This window comes from Hippocampus bargibanti, linkage group LG19 (genome assembly GCF_051943395.1).
Source record: "Hippocampus bargibanti isolate YZ-2025 linkage group LG19, ASM5194339v1, whole genome shotgun sequence".
NCBI lineage: Eukaryota > Metazoa > Chordata > Actinopteri > Syngnathiformes > Syngnathidae > Hippocampus > Hippocampus bargibanti.
In genome coordinates this window covers 5,176,914-5,198,214 of record NC_142752.1, presented here as the reverse complement: position 1 = coordinate 5,198,214, position 21,301 = coordinate 5,176,914, and the positions used below count along the sequence as shown (strand labels likewise).

The 21,301-nt window shown below is 40.1% G+C and overlaps 3 protein-coding genes across 6 annotated transcripts in view; 1 reads left to right on the top strand and 2 right to left on the bottom strand.

Moving 5' to 3' along the window:
* The window catches only part of otofa (otoferlin a), a 205,832-nt gene that overhangs the window by 127,150 nt on the left and 57,381 nt on the right, over positions 1-21,301 (top strand). The window contains exons 4-7 of one of the 3 annotated variants that reach the window (XM_089022533.1): positions 2,393-2,469; positions 11,244-11,437; positions 12,756-12,834; positions 21,096-21,168. The gene's annotated coding sequence lies outside the window, so the exon portion shown is untranslated. Of the gene's footprint in view, positions 1-2,392; positions 2,470-10,025; positions 10,160-11,243; positions 11,438-12,755; positions 12,835-21,095; positions 21,169-21,301 lie in introns of those variants that run through there. The other 2 variants (XM_089022535.1, XM_089022534.1) reach the window with 2 other exon arrangements.
* Positions 5,511-9,862, bottom strand: vrtn (vertebrae development associated). The gene is made up of 3 exons (XM_089022562.1): positions 9,720-9,862; positions 7,813-8,126; positions 5,511-7,620 (listed from the first exon to the last, which is right to left on the bottom strand). Exons 2-3 carry the CDS (start codon positions 8,122-8,124, stop codon positions 5,923-5,925), a joined length of 2,010 nt encoding a protein of 669 aa, XP_088878688.1. The 5' UTR covers positions 8,125-8,126; positions 9,720-9,862; the 3' UTR covers positions 5,511-5,922.
* On the bottom strand, positions 12,760-17,505 carry LOC148883697 (uncharacterized). Of its 2 annotated transcripts, none has more exons than XM_089022572.1 (7): positions 17,305-17,505; positions 16,832-17,089; positions 15,624-15,923; positions 15,489-15,548; positions 15,311-15,415; positions 14,385-14,425; positions 12,760-14,310 (listed from the first exon to the last, which is right to left on the bottom strand). In XM_089022572.1, exons 1-7 carry the CDS (start codon positions 17,396-17,398, stop codon positions 14,203-14,205), a joined length of 966 nt encoding a protein of 321 aa, XP_088878698.1. In that variant the 5' UTR covers positions 17,399-17,505; the 3' UTR covers positions 12,760-14,202. The 2 variants fall into 2 exon arrangements, with proteins under 2 accessions (XP_088878698.1, XP_088878700.1); XM_089022574.1 differs by having other exon boundaries at positions 15,311-15,412.

Genomic DNA, 21,301 nt, shown 5'->3' with positions numbered 1-21,301 from the left:
AGTTACATTTCACAGCAGCATAGTTATGGACGGAAGAGGAACGGAAAGGAAGAAGTCGAAAAACAAAATACAGGAGCTGCTGGAAAAGGGAGCCACTCTCGCGGCGCCATCTTGAAGTCCAAAGAACAAAATAATATGACAACAAAAAGACAGTCATTCAATCTTAAGCACTTTCTTCACCCTCTTTGTTGTATGAAGCAGTTCTAGATGAAAGAGGAGAGCATCAAAGCGTCCTTTTCACCAGTGTACCAGGGATGTCATTGTGAAATGTGCACATCTGCTATGAGCTAAATGTTGAAAGCAAGCACAAAGCTGTAGCATCCATTGATGAAAATAGACTGTCTCATATCTCCTCTCCCACGTAAATCCGCTTCAATTCCAAGCCGCGGCAGTTCCACATACGCATTGGCCTTTCTTTTTTTTTTTACGTTCTCTTGTATTATGTTTTCGACTCTGCCACAACATCGGGAAAACATTTTAAAATACGTTAAAGCCACACAAAAGATGTTGATTACCGGGTGCTTGACTATTTCAATTTAGCAGAATGAACAATAGCGGCAAAGTGGAAATATTTTTTTGTGCTGCTTTGAGCAAAAATGGATGAAAAACCAAAAGAAACGCACAGTTTAAAATGGGCAAGAATTGATTCGGGCGCTCTGTCGGGAATCCATCTTGAGTTTTTTTCCGCAATGAGGCCTGAAGCTGTTTTGGCTGCTGGAGAAAGGTTCACAGAGTGCCCGCCAAGCATGTGGCAGCTTCACAATCAATGTATCGAGCTCTTTGCAGAAGTGAATACGCAACGCCGCTGCGCAGGCCACCACTTAACGTAAGAATCCCTTTGTCGTCATCACTCGGCGCCCGATGAGCCATTTCAAACGAAAACGTTAGCTAACATATCAGAATATGAGATCGAAGTTGATTAGTTCCCAAAGTGAAGCATTTGAAGTTTTAAAGTGGAACGTCGTTGCGCACGCAGATGCCATGTCATCCGCTTTTGTAAACAACGGCGTTATAAATAATCTCCCAGCGTGAGCCATCTGCTGTTTGTGTTTTCCACTTGCGGTCTGCGCCCGCAATTAGCATTCGATCGCCGGGGACCGGCTCACACCTTAAACCATGTCAGACTCGCTTTCTGTTTTCAAAACACGCGCGACGTGCGCCGCCGCGCTTAGCGGTGGGCCTGCGGGACACGATCGAGTCGTGTGTTGTCACGCTTTTCATTTTTGTCGTGCCAAACAACACAAAACAAACAACAATTCACCCAAAAAGAAATGAAATTTCTGGAGGAAACAGAATTGTAGGTTAACCTCTTTTTACCGATGTTAAAATTGAACACAGGTCAAATTTTAACTCGGCCAAGAAATGCAGATTTAGGGTTAAAGGGCTTCTTCAATTATACAGTGTGATTCCTGAAAACATTTTGTTTGAAAGAGAGACAATTAACCTCGCCGGCGTGCCTTATAAATAACCCCCCGCGGTTCACTTTTATGTTTGCATCAAATGGAACGGCAAATGTCACGCGGCGGACTCCAAAAGAGCTACTTAATAGGTAAACAGCGCCTCTTCATCCCAGAGATGCCATTTATCTCGCATCATGATAAGTCTCCTTGTGCTCTCTTTGTGCGGCTGTCAGCATGAAATTGTTGAGTTGAACAATTCTAAATTTTATTTTGTGTTCACCCCAATCATTTTTTTTCTTTGATTAATGGATTTATTGATCTATTTATTTAAAATAACACATTTCATTTATAAGCCCCTTTCAAACCGAGCTAGTGATTTGCTATCTATTTGCTCTCTATTAGCTATCGAGCCATCTAGCTAACTATCTGGCTGGCTAGCTGGCTATTTAACTACTTATCTATTCGTTATTTCAAACTGAGCTAGCTATTTGATATCTATTAGCTCTCTAATAGCTATTAACTATCTATTAGCTAGCTAGCTAGCTTCCTATCTGCTGTATTTGAGTTACTTTCGGGTTTAGTGAACGCTGGCGCCTGTGGCTGCCGCTGCTCACCCACAGAAAAACTTGTCCTTTGACTGTAAAGTATTTATCTGTTTATTTAAAAGGATAATACATTTCATTTGTAAGCCCTTTTCAAATCTAGCTAGCTAGTTGCTATCTATATTGGTCTATATTAGCTATCGAGCTGGTTAGCTAGCTATCTGGCTTGCTAGCTGGCTATTTACCTAGTGATCTATTCACTATATGGCTATCCAGTTAGCTAGCTATTAGCTAGCTAGCTTCCTATCTACTGTATTTGAGTTACTTCCGGGTTGAGTGAACCCTGGCGCATATGGCTGCCGATGCTCACCCACAGAGAAACGTATCATGTTACTGTAAAGTAACCTTATTTATTTATCTATTATCAATGTATTTCTTTATTTATTGCAGTGTGATTGGCCGACCAGACTCCCAACACAGCGTTCACCTGTCCTCGAGTCAGATGACCGCGGTCACACTAACGGACGGTATGACACAGAAAATATTAATAAAACACAATAAAATACAATATAATAAAATACAATAAAATAAATAAAATAAATAAAATAAAACATCTAATAAAATAAAATAACAAAATTAAATTAAACCAAATGAAATAAAATCCAACAAAATAAAATAAAATCACACAAGATACAATAAAATAAAATACAACAATAAAATAAAATAGGCCGTGCTGACGACTTACCTAACCGCTCTTCTTTACCTCACACTCTTTCACAACACGCAAAATGCCGGCCTCTTGTGGCCAAAAATGGAATCACACACCGCATAGCCTAGCCCGAGAGTAAACTGCACAGCTCCATCCGTTTGTCTTTGTGTCAAACCAGCGTGGCGATAATAATTATTATTATTTTTTGCCTTCTGACACTTGGGTCACAAGCTCATCTGTCGTTATGCCCCACTAGCAAAAAACAAAGAAGCGAAAAAGCTATTCCATGCACGCGCGTTGATTGTCAATTAAAGCAGCCTGAAGTGTCATCGTGTTTCAGGTTTTTGCGAAGTTTTAGCACTCTCGGGTGGCTTCTCAGAACGTCCCGTTAGTTTGCAGCCCCGCGTTGAAAAGACGAGCTAGCTGTGCTGAGTCACTTTTCCGCCGGCTGAAGTGAAGAAGTAGCATATGAAATATTCAAGTGGATTTCTTGATCTTTTATGAACTGCGTTTTACAGAACGCTTGTCTTTAGCCGGAGCGTGCTTCCGCATTTAGCGTTGCTTGAATATGAAATGTGCAATTAGTGAGCTGCGGGGGGGCCTCGAGGGTGGGTATGTGTGTGCGGGGCCTCGTACACTTACCAAACTGCATGCGCGCAGCTGTTGAAGCAATTCATCCCTTACATTTCGACAAACTGGTTTTTGAGTTGAGAGAGAGGACACCAAGAACGTGCGTGCAGTTCTTGGTGGACAATCTGCATTATTTTTCATTCAGTGTAAATAAAATATATGTATTTTTCCCCTCTCAGGCAGGCCGCAACTTCGCTCCACTTTGATTTATTAGCTCCGTAGATAAAGCGCAGGGGCTACGCAACAGATGGCTGTCCGAATCTTGCTTTGCGGCCCGCACGTTAAACTTCGACATGCTAACGCATAATCTTGTTCGGATATAATTTGTTTTTGGACCAGAAATGACATAAGTGCAACAGCAACTACTCTTTATCCGAAAGCCTTTTAGTGGTTGAAGTGTTGTCAAGGCAGAACCAGACAGGCAGTTATTAACTACAACCGTCTTCTCCCGCTGATTTTGCAGCCCAGCGTGGGTCCCGAATGATGCAATTAGAGCTCAAACGTGCCCCCCCGCCGTGCCCATGACGGCTAATGATAGAATGCTAACCTCCAAAGTCTCATTCGAGCACAATATTACTTTTATTTTAAGACTTGACACATGAATGTAGCCAATGTGAAATGGGAAACAACACAGAAAAGTGCTTTATTGTCTCACCCAATCCACTACCCATTTTACATTTTAACAGCTATGTGTCAGCTTGAAATAAAGATATCTCCCGGTTCAATATTGCCCCAAATGTGTGTTTTATAACCCGTCATTATGTACAAAATATAACCCATTTGCCTCATGAGCATTACAATGTTTTAAAAACACAACAGATTGTCCAGAAACACTTTTATGGTCTTGTTTAATTCATTTGAACAGATCTGCAGCCTTTTCCTACGAACGCCATTTTATGGACAGCACATTACTGATATCTACTGGACATAAAGTGTAACTACACGTGTGTTTGTAGCACGTCATTAAATCTTAACCATCGTCAACGCGGCACCGATTGAAAGATGATTAACGACTCAGGATGACCACCAAACCCCAAAAGCTGTTCTTTTGTTTACACTAGTCTTTCTAATCAAGACTTTAATTCGGAGCACTGCCCCCCTACCCCCACACCTGACTTTCAAAAATCTAAAAACAAACAAAAAATAATAATTGCAAATTTCCCCATTGTGGGACGAATAAAGATTTACCGATTCTGATTCTGAATAAGTTTGAACGTCATAAAAATTTTTTTGTCCTCAATATATTGTTGCATGAAGAGCTGCGTTACTGCACATGTAAAAATAAATAAATAATAATAATAACAATAATAATAATAATAGGAAGAAGATGAAGAAAAAGAAGAAACATGTTTTGCATGCATGAGACAGATAGCTAGAAAGCTAGCTAGATGGCTGGTTAGCTAGCTAGAAAGCTAGCTAGATGGCTGGTTAGCTAGCTAGAAAGCTAGCTAGATTACAGGTTAGAAAGCTAGCTAGATTGCTAGATAAATAGATAGGTAGTTAGGTAGATATTGTTTTTTAGATTTTAAGTCAGGACAAATTTCCAAAACAATTGCCATTAAATTCCCATTAACTTATTTGTTGACCCTTTATCGTGTGTGTGTTTGTGTGTATGTTTCCATGGTAGCCAAAATATACATTTAATAAACATGTTTTGCATGCACAGTATTATTAACAGTATGTTTAATGTATCTTCGATCTCTTACAATTTGACCCTGAAATAAATGCGCTCAGATAGATGTTAGTTTTAACTTCCACCTATAAAGAACTTCACTTTGACACTTTGCAAGTGAGTGGCGATATCACTTGATCAAAGTGTCTGGGAACAACCGCCCGCCCCCTCTCCAAACTTTTCAAACCCCCGTCACAAGAAAAACACAGCCTGTGGAATTTTATCTCAGTCACCTTGATCCCCCTCACCCTCTTCTTGCATACAATTAAGACGCTCCTCGTCCCCACCCTTGACCATTACCTTCATTAGCATGATCACAATAAGCTGCACAGAAGAGGAGCAATACACCAAACCCCTGACCAGCTATTGTTAAAAATGAATTGCTTGCACAGAGACATTGATACCGTCAAGTCCGGTTTGACGTGGAAAAAAAAATTAAGTAGCCAACCAACCAAAATGACATCAAATTGTGAATGCTGGTGAAGTTATTTATTTGACAAGCTTACAGCAGAGTTTGCCTCGCCCACTAAAGAGGAAATACGTACGTACAACAAATTCTGCGGCACTTTTTATTTTTACAAAAGTTGGGTACAAATTTAACACTGTTAGTAGTATTAAAATGAGCAGTAGAAGAAAACAAGAGTTACATTCAAGCGTCTTCAAAATAACCACAAAGGTGCATTTGATTCACAGTTTGTTCTTTGGTGCAATTGAATATTGGTGTTGGTATGAAGAAAAAAAAAGACATACACATTAAGTAAATTAAAAATACACAAACTAAAGGTAAAAAGAAGAACCCTGGCTCATACAGACAATGTGAAAAAGCATACAGCAATTAAAGGTAAAAGGTGCCGGGTACGGTGCTTAGCGGAGAGTCCAATCTTTGAACGACCTTTTTGCATTGCAAGACTTCAGTCACATTGTCAACTGGTGTCCACATTTTCCAAATTCGGGGGGAGGGGTGGGTCTTTAGCCGTGAACCAGCGACACCCCATGGTGTAAAGCTCGCTTCCACATGTAGTAGGTGGAACGGGGGGTGAAGGGAAAGTGTGAGCGGAACTCCTTGAATGTTGGGAAAGACCTTTCCTCAAAGCGCGTCTGCAAAAACAACTTGGCCTTGGCTTTAAAGTTGGCCAGAGCCACCACGTCCACGGCCAGCCTCTGCTGGTCCGGCAGGGAGCATCCCGGGTGGTCATGATTGGCTTGCGAGGCGTCCAGAGGAGCGCTACGGGATCCGCCGACATACGGGGTGATCTCCGGTAACGGGAGCGCCTTGTGGTGGTTTGCTACGTTGAAGAAGGCCACCGGCGTTTCCCCAATTTTGGTAGCATTGATTTCGCTCACCATCCTCTTGGTGTTGCCACTCGCCCACAGCCAAAAGAAGCAGAGGGACAAGGTAGGAAACCTGAGCTTGAATTTACTGAGGGACAATTTGGACTTTTGGACAAGCATCTTGGCCACATCACGAAGTTGTTTCTTACTCATGTACGCCAGCCTGAAACTTCTGTGCCGACGTCTGAAGGTTTTTGACCGTGGAGCCGCTTCGTTCATGTTTTGCAGTACAGGAGAGATGCTTTGAGGACTTTGGCTCTTGTCCGCGTCAGAGCTATCTGAGCTGCTGGCTTTGTAGCCTCCAATGAACAACATGGCCTCCCTTCTCCAGTTGTAGTAGGTGGACCTGGAGATGCCCGGGAAGTTGCGCTTGAAGAGCTTGAAGGGAAACGAAGCGTTGGCGGCGATGCAGTTTTGCAAGCAGCGTTTGGCTTGCTGCATGTCGGCCGCACTCTGAGCCCGTTCTAGATTCAGGGCCCCCATGCTGAGACCGAACATGCCGGCTACGCTTTCTTGATGGTCCGACTCGTCTTGCCTGAGCTCAGGAGAGGACCACACTTCCTGCTCTGTGCTCTCGCTGGGACTTATCTCCCCCGTGGATGACGATGTGGAGAAGGTTCCGCCCGACTTGAGGAGCTCCTGCTTCCAGTTGTAGTAAGATGACCTGGAGATTTCCGGGAAGAACTCCTTGAACTGGTGCAGCGGGATGAGCTTCCCTTCCAAGTAAGACGCCTGCAGGAAGTACTTGGCCTCGTAGCGAGCTGTGGACTTCTTACAGTGTTCTTGAGACTGCCGCTTCCAGCGGTAAAAGGTCCTCTTGGTGATGTTGTACTTGTCCTTCAGAGTCCGGTACGAGAAGTTTGACTCTTGGTTGAGGAGCTCCTCGCTCTTGGGACTACTCGAAGCAAAATTGCTCTCATGGACCAACGCCACAAAGTGATCAGGTCGGAACAAAGTCTCCGATTGTAATTCGCCGGACCACATGATGTGGATGGTTTGAGGCTCGCACTCTTTGGGCCAAGTCCTGGGCCGGATGACTCGGTTGAAGTAGGACCGGATCTTGTGATTGAACATGGGGTAGACGGAGTAGATGTTCACCTGAAGCACAGACGCCAGCGCGTACACGTGCCACATGTTGGCGTACGAGTCTGGAAAGCACGAGGCTTTGACGTCGGCGTCGAATATGGCCTCCAAGATGTCTGTGGATAGGTTGAGCATGGCTTCGGACTCCTTGCCGCAGAGGCTGAAGCGGACCGCCTGGAGCATCATCTTGGAATCGATCATCCCGGACAAGTAGTACCTCTTCCAAAGGACCATTTCTACAACTGTCCTTACCTGGGTGTGTTCAAAACAAAACAAATAAACATTTGAATCATTCTACCAAGATGTTGGAAATCAAACACGACTGCCTTTGTCCCTCTCCTGAACCCTTGCGGAAGATTTTGGCTCCATACCCATAAAACCTTTCACAGAAAAGCAGTCTAGCTTACTTCAAACCTGGTGCTAAAGTTAGTAGTGAGCACCCACCTGTAGCTCCAAACTCAGACCACTGTTGCCCACGAGCAACATGCTAGCCGCATCAAATAGCCGGTTGCCCTTTCCGTTGCAGCGAAGCGGCAGGAGATCCGCAGGAGCGTCCCTCGGGTACAGGCCTTGGGCGACGATGTCCACCCCGATCCATTCGGGGAAGTTCTGACAGGGCAAACGGGGGAGCGGGAAGGGAGCCAGGAGCCGGTCCGCCTCCCGGGCTTTTGAGATGAGCGCGTCCAGGCCCGAGCTCTCCGTGGCCTCCTGGAGCTCCCTCAGGATGGACAGCACCGCTTCGTTCCTCTGAATCATGACTGTGGGACATCACGGAAGCAGGGAAATGTTCAAATGGGTCGATTGATGTTCAGCGTTTGCATCCCTGCTATCTAATATTTTTTATTTAATATTATTATATTATTATTATTATCATTAGTAGTAATAGTAGTACTAGTAGTAGTAGTAGTAGTAGTAGTAGTAGTAGTAGTAAATATGTTTCTTTAGTCCAGCTGCTAACTATACACTCTTAGTAAAGTCGGTATTCAAAGTGAACCTTGCACGCTTTATATAAGGCAGTACAAGCAACTCACTTCTTTAAACAAACACACACAGACACACACGCGCGCTCACACACACGCACACACATAATGACACTCTAAATACATTAATCATTTTGATTAACAGGCGTCAAAAGTCACAAGAGGCGCCGGGCCAGCCAAGAGCGAAATCCCAGCGTGTTCATCAACAATTTGGTGAAGTCTTTTTTTTTTTTTTTTTTTATAATTGACATCTTTCACACAATTCAGGAAGAACACATTCCTTTCCTCTTCCTTCCATAGCTTTACTGCTGTAAAATGTAAATTTCTACATTGTGAGACTAATAGAGGCTAATCCAATCCAACATAATCCAATCAAGATGATGTACCCAGATTTTTGAAGTCACCATTCAAAATAGGAACCGCACACAGCCATAAGAAACATAAGACTCTTAATAGTCTCTGTCAAAAAAAATAAAAATAAAATACAATAAAAATAATCACTAAATAAGCACATAAATAAATACAAACCAAACAAACCAATAAATACACACATACGTACAAAAATACATACATAAGTAAATAAACTAACTAAATATAAACTAACTAACTAAATATAAACTAACTAAATAAAATAACTAACTAACTAAATAAATAAATACATAAATAACTACATGAATAAATAAAAGCCAAACAAATAACTGCACAAGTACATACATAAATACATCAATAAATAGGGGTCAATTTATTACTTATCGAGTTATCCCGCATTCAAAATATGCTGCACGTAGAATAGGGAATTTTCCCATTAGTTCTATGCTATGAAAACAAATCTGATATATAAAAATTGCATGAAAAATTGTGTTTTTGCAATTTACAGTGTACTCTGCTTTTACAGGTCCATACAGCCAATGAATAGAAAAAAAAGCATACCGCTAACTTACTAACTAAAATAATTGTAATAGTGATAATAATAATAATAATAATAATAATAATAATTGTGTTTTAATGTGTGTTTTTTTTTATTTCAAATCAACCTCGCCCAAATCTGTAAAACGTTATTCCAAATACTTGGCTCGTTTCACAAACTCTGACGAACTTACAAACAAATAAAAGCCTCTTTAGAAAAATAGCATACAGCTAATTTACATATATACGCTGGAATAGTCCCATTGTAAAATAATTGTAATCGCAATAATTATAATTGTGTTTTAATGTGTTTTTTTTTCTTCAAATCCACCTCCCCCGAATCTGTAAAACGTTATTCCAAATCTTAGCTCGTTTCACAAACTCTGACGAACTTAAAAACAAATAAAAGGCTTTTTAAAAAAAAGACATAAATAGATAAATAAAACATTGAGCGCAACAACTAACCTGCGGTAATGTGATGATGAGTTGACGTCTCAGAGTGATGGAAACCCCCCCCAAAAAAAATAATTACAAATACGCAGTCTTGTTGTCTCAAAGTTGCTCGGCTTCTCCCGTGGGGGGCTTCCACCAAATCTGTTCCCGTTGCCTTCGTCCTCACTCCATCGCTTTGCATCGAAGGTGACAATGACGCGCAGGCAAGAAAGATTCTCAGGAAATTGTCCATCGGGGGAAAAAAAGTGCTCCTCCTTCCTTTTTTTTTGTGTTCCTCCCACCCTCCCTCGACTGTTTCTGCAGCCGCCGCCGCCACCGCGGTGGTGCAGTCAGGGTCAACTTCAATGTGAAGTGTTAACAAAAGGGCAGCCCCAGTGGGGGGCTTTGAGTTTGAGGAACATGTTATTTTGTCAACAGTTCAAGGTTATTTGTCACCTGTGCCCGGAATTAAGGTACAGTTTGCTCCTCGCACTCAGTACAAATTTCAATATGGAGGGGGGGGGGGGGTATTAAAATTCGTTGTTGTAGTTGAGATGTGTGCTGTCATTAAATACAACGTTTCATTTGAAATTATCCCGCACTCCGGTTAACATTTCAAATCTTCAAATAGTTTAATTCATTTGTGATCTAAATTGTATTTATCTTAATTACTGTAGATTATCCCAATTGTATTTTTATGCCTCAGCATGTTATCATATGCTAATTTCTTGCTAACTTAATTTGTTATTTGTATTGTATTGGTTTTATTGAGCTGACCTTAATCAGCCAACTGTTTTTATGAAACCCCATTCCACATTTTTTTTTCACAGATTAATCGCGTGATGAATATAAAATTAATTTGTTTTTGTTGCCCATTAATGCTTCCGATGCTAATTTTATGAATTAAAAGCAGAACATTTGGCAGTTTCAGAATACACTGTATTCATTTAATTTCACAATTCATTTTTTATCCTACATTGTATTCATTTAACTTCACAAAAAACATCAGCAAAACAAAAACTGTTTTGCAGTTGACAAGAAAAAGGCCACATAAATTTTAACGTCATTTTAAAAAAAAGTGCACATGTAATCGCATCTATAAATTTGTTGTAAATGATTCGAATGTATGCTGCAGTGACGTCTTTGGCCACAGAGGGGCAGTGTGGCAATCAAGTAAGCAAGTCAAAGCAAACTTTTTACCTCTTTGTTGGTATTTATATTGTACTAAACGTCCTAAATACGCCCTGAGTTTGTCATTGAAAGTCATGACTTATGACAGATGCTTCCATAAGGTTTCACATGTTGCTAAGTGGTACCAAAAGTGTAGCAATCCCCCTCAGATCACTTTAAAATAGTACAAAAGGAACCACAGATCCGCGAACTTACATTGCGCTTATCCAAATAAGCTTAATTCGGCTTTCTCGTGCGTGCACACAGTGGAGTGCGAGTCCCGTTTGTGGATTGGAGAAAGTGTTCAGACTGGGCGTGGAGCTCGGCCTCCATGTTTTCTAACACCTCTCCGCTCTTCTCTCTTTCTCTCTCTACTGTCTTTTGCAGGATTTCAGTCATCAAGGCCCTTTTGTTCCACTCACCCCCCAGGTTCACTCACACGCGCACACACAGCAGGGGGACAGCGGCATTTGGCCCCCCGTTTACCCGTCAGACAAGCTGGTGCCTGACTCGGATGGGCTTTGCGGCTTTGACCTTATCAGCTGATCGTGTGACACACCTTAACACGCACAGTGCAAGCAGTGAGTAAATACATGCAAGAATTTTCATGGCGGAATGTGTTGAAAGCAGCGGTGCATTTTCTGACGCGGCACCCGGTCAAGGTTTTGAAATGACAATGGTGAAATGCTTGCGTAAGGCAAAAGGACATGCGAGGAGTGCATCAATTGGAGCTTTTGAAAGTCACCGGAGTTCCCCTTTAAGCGCTTCTTCATAAATTCAGCCATTTTTTGGTGTTGTTTTTGTTTTCTTTATACACCAAAAACACCCAATATATTTTTTATAGCATTGACTGAACTCAAAACTTTTTTTTTTAAGGTTTTCAACACAATTTACAACAATGTCAACACACTGAGAAACCAACGGATAGTATCAAAATGTTGGACAAACAGTTTAAAAAAACTATCAAAGTATCCCCAAGCAAAATAAGTCACATTGAACTCATTCACTGCTATTCAAAAAATGTAGTCGGGAATTGAAAATATGATGTAAAGCGCCATTTCCGAATTAGTTCGATTTTGGGTTTTTTTTCCGCTTGGATGCCGATAAAGTGCCGGTCAAACCTCTGCCAATGTTTTTGTCCCTTCCACAAAGTGGAAGCATTTCCCTTTTTTCCCACATTAGCGTGTTGTTCCAGCTTCAGCTGTTGTTAAAGCGCTATATAAACCAATATGCATGCATTGCATTGTATTTTGGACAACCACCCGCATTTCAAGCTCATATAACTCCAGACCCATATAATTTAGCAATTAACTCTTTTTTTTTTATGAAAGAAGAGAGTCTAAGGTTTCTTACACTGAATTGAATGTTTATATAGTCCTAAAACGCAATATTCTGTGTGTCCTGGAATTCAAGTGTCAATGACAAAAACCCTGGCACTGGAGTGTACACATTTTTGCACACATCTGGTATTGAATGAGTTAAAAGGGAATTAAAATAGATATAAAGTAGATTATTGAATGCACTAAAAGCAGCATCAGCACAGGAATAATATTTTTTTTTGGGGGGGGGCATTTTTTTAACCCAGATTTGAACAAATTTACTCTTAAATTGACTTTGGCATGACTAACCGTTTCCCCCCATACATTCTCATTGAACACTTCTCCACATTAGTTGCTTCAATTCAGTGGACATTGTCTGTCTTCTTGTATTGCGCCACCATTTAATGTTCATGTAGCTGTTGCGAGAAAGGCTGATGGCATCGCTGCTTAAATGCGTTACGTTAGCCAATCTGGGGTATTTTGTGTCGCTTGTTAGCATGAAGCTAATGAAACGCAGAGTTGCGTTCTAGTTTTAAGTACAGGTGGTGGAACTCTCTTTGCTTTGTGTTTCGCTTGACAGTAAACTGCCAACTCGGAGTGGAAAAAAATTGCCTTGGAGACTTTTGTCACGATCTGTCAAAAGTGCTCGTCAATGTCGGGTGAGTCAAATCTTTTAATTTTCCTGAAAAGGGACACTTTCACATATTCGACGCTGAAAATTTCATGAAGTACAACAAATGTAAAATAGTACAATATGGCGCTGATTTTAAAAGAAATGAGACAGTCAACTTAATATTCTACGAGTGTATCCTTTCACAAACATTTCTAACTTCATTTATCTGTTCAACTCATCCACTCACCTCTATCCCTTTGTCACACGCACAAACACACACACACGCACACACTTCACTGAGGTGTGGCACTGCACTGTGAACAGCACAGGAGTGGGCTGACTAAAAAGCATTTAAAATGCAAATCCAGCAATGCTGGGAGCGGCTCCGGCGGTCTCTTGCCTGCGGAGACTGTGTGTGACAGTGTATGCGCGTATGGCAGTGTAGGTGTGACTTTGTGTTTGTTTGTATGTGTGTACGCAAACGCAAGCTCAAGTTAAAAGTCAAGAAAGGTAACAAAAAAAAAGCATTACATTTTACAATGAAAAAAAAATCTCTGGAAAAAATAAGATACTATATGAAAGAAAGAAAGGGGAAAAATGAACAAAGAAAGAAAGACAGGAAGAAAAAAAAAGAAAGAAAAAAATAAGAAAAAAAATAAAGTGAGGAAATAAGGAAAAAAGAATAAAAGGAACAAAAGAAAAAAGAAAAATCAAAGAAAAAGAATGAAAAAAGAAAAAGGAAAAAACTAATAATAATAATAAATAATAATAATAATACAATTTATTTTAAGCGCCTTTCAAAGCTCTCAAGAACACTTATGACAATAAAAGAGTAAAAGAAAAAGAAAAAAATAATACAAAAAATAAAGAATACAAGAACAAAGAATACAAGTAAAAATAATAAAATAAAAAAGAATAAAATAAAAAAAGAATAAAAGAAAAAAGAATAAAAGAATAAAAGAAAAAGAAAAAAATAATACAAGAAATAAAGAATAAAAGAAAAAAAGACTACAAGTAAAAAGAATCAAATAATAAAAGAAAAAAAAATAAAAGAAAAAAGAATGAAGGAATAAAACAAAATAAAAGAATAAAATAATAAAAAAATAAAAGAATAAATGCATAACAGAAAAAGTAAGAGTAAAAAAAGCAAAATAATAAGAGTAAAAAAAAAAAAAAAATCAAGAACAGAATGTTCACAATACTCTTCGGGGGGAACAAAAGAGGAAATAAGAAACTCATTCTTTTCTGGTCACATGACCCCCCAAAAAATGGGGAATTAGTATTTCCTGAGGTAGACGATTCAAATGCATAACATGAAAAAATAGTCGAGCTTAGCTGTCACATATGTAACCAACACATACAAAATAGCATTATTAAAAGAAATGCTGACATGTACACACACACACACGAAAGTCTACTGGTAGCGAATGCACGCATAATCCGTATTTTGCCCTTGGGAGAAAGACACTCTATCCGGACCAACGGGGAGGACGACATCCGCGTAAACGACGTCATCCGCCACCTGCGAAGACGCAAAACATGATCACAATGCTCCCACAAATCACATCAAAGTGCACATACTCAAGTTTGGCTTACGTGGTCGTGAATGGCTGCGGGACGGGGGGCTTCAGGAAGGTCTGAAAGGAGTATTTTGATAATATTGTGGAAAAGAAATATTTGTTGTCAGACCAATCAATTAAAAAAAAAATAATAATAACGAATAGCAAATTTGCGAGAAAAAAAAGTAATCACATTCCCGAATTTGTTCGGGTTTTGGTTTTTCTTGCTGCCGATAAAGCGCTGGCCAGACCTCTGGCAATGTTTTTCCCTTCCCTTGTTACAGCTTCATCGGTTGTTAAAGCGCTATATAAATCAATATGTATGTATTGTATTGTATTTTGGACAGCTGCCCTCATTTCAAACTCAGATAACTCCAGACCCATATAACTTAGGAATTAACTCTTTTTTTTTAGGCAGCCTGCGGCCCATAGTTTGGAGACCACTATATTGTGTTAAAAAATGACATGAGCCACATTGCTAATTAACAAAGGATAAATAAAACATGATGTAATTGAGATTTGTTTTTTTTTATGGAGAGCGCTGTTCCCGAATTTGTTTGGGTTTTGTTTTTTCTTGCTTGGGTGTCGATAAAGCGCTGGCCGTGGCCTCTGGCAATATTTTGTCTTTTCTATAATGGGGAAGAATTTCCATTTATTCCATGTAAGCGCTTTGTTACAGCTTCAGCTGTTGTTAAAGCGCTGTATAAATCAATATGTACGTATTGCATTGTATTTTGGACAGCCACCCTCATTTCAAGCTCATATAACTCCAGTCCCATATAACTTCAGAATTAACTGGTTAATTAACAGGTTTCTAACGCTGCATTTAATGATGATGTAGTCCTAAAAGTCAATATTCTGTGGGTCCTGCAATTTAAGTAAAAATGACAAAAACCATGGCACTGCAGTGGACACATTTTTGTATGTCACCCGGCAGTGAATGAGTTAAAAGTAATGACTTACTTGCTGCCTTTCGTCGCCTGACCACGACAAACATGGCAGCCAAGGCGGTCAACGTGGCACACGCCAATACCGCCACCACCACGCCGACTTGGTAGTGACTGTCTACTGGAGAAAAGGACACAAATTACTTCTGGGGCATATTTGGTATTATGAAAGCCGCATGGACTTAATCCAGTACCCTGAGGTTTTCCTTCGTTTAAATTGAAGTTTCCTCTTCCCTTCCCCTTCCCTTTGGGAACTAAACAAAATGGAAAAAAATGTTTTTAGCTTAAAAATACAGTACATGAAAGGTCTGTTGGTAGTCGGTGCAGACCTGGTACTTGGACTCTCATCTCCACCGATGTCCAGGATTTTTGTCCCACGATCGCCTGGCACCTGAACTCCTCACTCTCAGGAGCTTGCAAGGTGACGGTCAAGGTGACGTCGCACAATGACTTCCGCAATATGCGGAATTGTTGAAAATTGTCGATGACCTCATGGCCGGTTCGGTTCACCCACCTCAAATAGACTTCGTACCTTTGACTTCTGGAGCAACGGCCCAGCGTTAAGAAGGACAACAGGGTGCATTGGAAAGATACCTCTAAGCCCGGTGCCACTTTGAACACTGGAGGTTCTGAAGGGAGCACAAAGGAAGACCATTCCGTTGCTCTTCATGTGGATGGATTCATGTGGCGATCCAATTTGATCAAAATGCAGTTGATCTGATCTGGAACTTTTTCATTCATAAGTGAAGAACTTTACTTAGACACATTTTCTTTCAACACAATTTAAAACAGATTTAAACAAATTTACTCTTAAATTTCCAAGCTTGTTGGCTCGACTACCCATTTTTTCACCCCCGTACAATATCATTACATTTACATCAAACACTTTCCCACATTAGATATTTCAGTTCAGTGGATATTGTCTGTCTACATGTAGTGCACCACCATTTCATGTTCAGGTAGCGATTGTGAAAAAGGCTGATAGCATCGCTGCTTCACTTATTCACTGAATTGAAAAGCCATTCCCGAATTTGTTCGGGTTTTGGTTTTTCTTGAGGGGGGGTTGGATCAAGCTCCGGTCAGACCTCTGGCAATGTTTTTCCCTCCCACAAGCATTTGCCTTAAGGCACTATATAAATAAATATGTATTGTATTTTGTACGGAGACCCCCATTTCAAGCTCAGATAACTCCGGACGCATATAACTTAGGAATTAACTTTTTTTCTAATGAAATAAGAGTGTCTATGGTTTTTTTTACACAGCATTGAATGTTTATGTAGTCCTAAAACTCAATATTCTGAGGGTCCTGCAATTTGAGTGAAAATGACAAAAACCCTGGCACTGAAATGGACACATTTGCACATCGTTTGGCAGTGAATGAATTAAAATTGTATTTGGCTGACAAAATGTTGTCATTTAGTTGTACAAATGACATTTTTTTTGCACGTTATCACATACATTTCTAAAAAAAATCTGCAACTCAGAAAGGAGGTTTAGGGGAACTCATTTCTTCATTACAGCATTGCGTTTTTCTGACCGTTTTGAGGTGTGAAGGCATCATCTGTGATCTTGCAGTAATGAAGTCCAATGTTGTCTTCCGTCAGACGTCGAAGCTTTTCTGTGCATTGTCGGTCCTGGGATTCAAACCCTGCAGGTTGCATCATCTCCCCGTTACTTGCTAGCACAACGTCGATGTTCTGCGTTCTCCGGGTAAATCTCCAAATGTGATAACACACTGAGTTGGCGCATGGAAACGTCAATTCCAAGCTGACCGTGTCACTGTCACCAGTGATGCCTGTCAGAGAAAAGTTGCGTGCATGGAGGTCAAGTGCAGATCATTAGAAATTATATTGAAAAAAATCCTAAAAATAAAAATAGATGTATTTATTAAAGAAAGAAAACATCTCAAATGGTTCTCCAGGTCTCTACTGGAGCCCGTTTCAGTTCTATATCTTTGTGTGACAAACATTGTTGAACAATGAAAATAATTTACAAATAAATACTTCTTACCTTTAATGACGAGAGGAAGCACAAACAACCTCAGGAAGAAGCACTCCAGCATCGTGAGTGTGTGCAAAAGTGTCAAAATTCTCACCAAAGTCATTCAGGCATACTTCCGGCTGTTGCATGCAATTTCCTCTAACTAACTTCCGTTGACTGACGTCATTCACTGGTGGCTGGAGATGTCGTGAAGCATCGTCTCGCCATCCACTTTTGCCAGGATGTATACACACAGTATATATATGCGTGAGTACATGTGTGTTTGTGTTTATCTTAACCACAAATCCAACATGATACCGATTATCTAAAAATGACCAGTAGATGGCAGTAACGTATCTTTTGCATTGATAATGATTGAGATCATGCCCTGATTTTTTTTATTGGGATGTTGTGTTATGTATGATTTAAAGAAATGTAACAAATACGTTTTTAAAGCAAACAAAACAACGGCCATTGTTTATTAACAAATCCATATTTATTTATGGCAGTTGCTAAATGGTTCACACTGTATTATGAATAAGAGATAATGCATTAATAAATATATTTATTTGATATATACATAACACAAATGTATTTAGCACACGATAGTTACAGATCCGGTGCAGATTTTGAATTTCCGGTAGTTTCAATTACGGTACAATGTAAACAAAGATCACGTGACCGTTAATATTGCACAATAATAATAAAAAAGCAGTGGGAGAAAAATAGTCGGCTACCCTCCAGCGGTTACCGCCGGCATTACAAGGAAACAAACGCGCTGGATATACAGTAAAGTCTCGTTATATCGATATTCAAGGGAGTCTGAAAAAATATCGATATAACCGGGACTATCGATATATCCGACCCTATTTGCATGTAATTTTCTCCGTGCGTGCATAGAAATAGTATCGATATAACCGGGACTATCGATATATCCGATATCGATATAACGAGACTTTACTGTAATAATAATAATAATAATAATAATAATAATAATAATAATACATTTCATTTATAAGCGCCTTGCTCAAAATATACATTTTTTTAAACATATTTATAATGTTGTCCTCTTATGTCATCATTAATGGAGAAACAAAAATGCTAAAAACAAAAGGAAAGGGGTGGAGAGGTCACATACTTAATCGTTTGCGAAAGAGAAAGGGGTGCAATTTTTAAGGAAGGGTGTAACCATGGACGGTTAGGTCTTTGCAGTTATGCAATGCTGAAGGATGTCCTCCAGACAGCGGTGTAATAAAACACTGCTGACTTCAGGGTCATTGAGTTTTTTTGTTTTTGTTTTGGAATGACCTGACAAATTCTGCTCATTTTGAGACCCCATCCTGAAGTTTGCTTGCATGTGACTCCTCACCGTCGTTTTGCCCTTTAAAGTAATTCTGTCATGGTCAAAGAATCTTCATCTGCATTTTAGCCAAAAATGACGCGATTGGGGGGACAGAAGATACACGAGCTGTCAAAAATTTGAAAGTAAGACACAAACACTAATCACAAAATATCTTTGAAGGATAATATGGACCAGACATGTTGTTTGGACTTCAACGACAACAGTGTGGATATTGTCACTCTGTTTTCAGTCACTGCGCGTCACTCTTGCGGAATATTTTATTTATTTTTTTGCTTCTAAAGTGGCAAGTTGATGACCAGACATCATCTTGGACTAGTTTTGACCACCAAAGCCAAACGAATCAACAGCTCGCGGTCGTCATCACTGGTCAAAGGAAGTTCATATCCAAAAAACGTGAACAGCTTGCTCTCTGCTGGCTTCCATTTGACGGACCGAATGAGCCAAAAGGCATAAGGAATCTTTCACAAAAAAAAAACTTTCACGACTGCGGTTTGCCGCGTTTCATTGTCCGTCTAAACACGTGTCCTCATGGAAAAAAACGGAGCTGTAGTCAGCATGGAAAAGATGAGCGGGACACAGTAAAAAAATAAAATAATTGTGGGGTCATGTATGTGAGTCAGTTAGAGGGCAATTCATTTAAAGGGCAACCAAGTTGTGTCCATAATTTGTAAAATCACTTGAAATGACTTCTACTGAGTGTATTTTACAAAGATTCCACCGCATATAGCTATATTTTACGTTTTAAGACTCGCGCTGAATATTCAGGAAGTCTTGTTTTCGAGTGATGATTCCTGACGTGATGTCATGTCAGGAATGCCCCCGACCGAGAAAGCGACACACAATGCATTTTGGGTACTTTGTTTGGTCTGAAAACTTCGTGTTGATCAGTGTTGATGGCGAAATTAGAAGGAAAACACATAATGCGATGGTGAATTGTTGTGTTTCACCAAGACTACTAGTTGATACTAGATGACACAAATTCCCAGCAGACAAATCAACCCATTTCCAACAGAGCTTGGGCGCCATCTTGTGCATTTTCTGGGACGCTACATTGGAGTCCTGACGGCTCGAATTGATACGGAAGGACTTCTTTAATCGATTGCAAACATTTATGCTTTCCTCTTCAGAACTATTTGAATCATATTCATGACTGGATGAGTCACAAGAAAGCATCTTCTCCGAATCTGAAGCCATTGTTTTGATTCTAGAGCAAGGCGAAGACGTCGTGGCGTGACGACACGAACTAGGGGGCGGGACCTTCTGAAACTCGCCAATTCCGGGGTCATTTTGAAGTAGTTTTGGGACATTTTAACTCATTTTTATTGGTGTTTTGCATTTGACTAAAAATATCATCCTGCGTGTTTTGGGTATTTTAGATGCTATAAAACGTTTTTCTGATGTCAGTTAGGAAACAAAAAAAAATGTCTCGGTTGTCCTTTAAGTGTCCATCATTTCTTTCACGAAAACAAAAAGCTACAAAAGTGTGGATGTGGCGTGTGTTTGTTAAAGGGCTCGATACACGCTCTGCCAGGGTGTACCCCCCCCCCCCCCGCACTCCATCATGTAGAACAGATGTCATATTGGCAGGAGATATCGACTACTAGGTCTCAATAGCAAAAGCATCAAAGGATGGCCTCCATGCTGCCTTCACTAATTTCCACGATCTCTCAGCGACACTTTGTCCTCCGGATTCGGTTCAGATCATCCACATGGGTTTCTTTCTTTTTCCATTGTCTCAGCGAGCTGTTTGGGTGGCGTTATTGTTATGTCTATGTGAAAAATTGCCACGACGAGACCTGCTGGTTACGTGCCCAATTACTCAGGTACTTGTGGTAGATGAGGAGATTTGAGCTTTTAACAAAAAAAAAAAGGATCGCAATAAAGTCATGTTTTTTCTTAACTCATTCACTGCCAGATGATGTGCAAAAATAGGTCCACTCCAGGTTGTTTTTTTTTGGTCATATTCACTCAAATTGCAAGACCCGCAGAATATTTAGTTTTAGGATTACATAGGCATTCAATGCAGTGAGAGAAACCTTATACTCTCTTCTTTCATCAGAAAAAAAGAGTTAATTCCTAAATGATATGCGTCTGGGGTTATATGTCTGTCAGTGAATGAGTTAAGCATCATTTTCAACAGACATTTAGGATCCGGATTCCATAATTAGGAATCTTGTTCTTGATTTTAATATTTAATTCAATGGTTAACCACTAGGTGACAGCACACAGTTGTGTTTACAAGTAAACATGAAAGAAGAAGAACAGCGAAGCACAGGTGTTTCAAATTTGTCTAATTGTTTTGGTTACAGGGATTCGAACAGCACCATTTTTACAATACATCCAGAAAGTGAACGAAATGTAAAAACTTCAAATCAATTTGATTTCCATGTCGAGTTTGTACAACATCGCCATTTTGCCTCTCGCACTTAAATGCTCGATATAAATTCTCTATTTACAGACATACGGTGGCCGCTTTGCGGTCGAAGAAGGAAGTGCTCGTGTTTCTGTCCATCCCCACCATGTCGCTGTGTGTAAGTAAATCTTATTTTCCAATGCTATTTAAATGAAAAAAAAATAAAAAATTGCCATCGCAAACCACAAGCGTAAAAAAGGCTGATTACGGTCTTTGCTACAAAGTCCCTCCCTGGAAATCCAGAATGCTAC

What these genes read in the sequence shown, in the direction of transcription:
- vrtn (XM_089022562.1), bottom strand. Translation starts at nt 8,124, where the DNA reads ATGATTCAGAGGAACGAAGCGGTGCTGTCCATCCTGAGGGAGCTCCAG. An exon ending in GTCTGAGTTTGGAGCTACAG is followed by an intron (nt 7,621 to 7,812) that starts GTGGGTGCTCAC and finishes GAACACACCCAG; the next exon opens with GTAAGGACAGTTGTAGAAAT.
- LOC148883697 (XM_089022572.1), bottom strand. Translation starts at nt 17,398, where the DNA reads ATGACTTTGGTGAGAATTTTGACACTTTTGCACACACTCACGATGCTG. An exon ending in TGCCTTCACACCTCAAAACG is followed by an intron (nt 15,924 to 16,831) that starts GTCAGAAAAACG and finishes TGCTCCCTTCAG; the next exon opens with AACCTCCAGTGTTCAAAGTG. An exon ending in GATGAGAGTCCAAGTACCAG is followed by an intron (nt 15,549 to 15,623) that starts GTCTGCACCGAC and finishes CATTTTGTTTAG; the next exon opens with TTCCCAAAGGGAAGGGGAAG.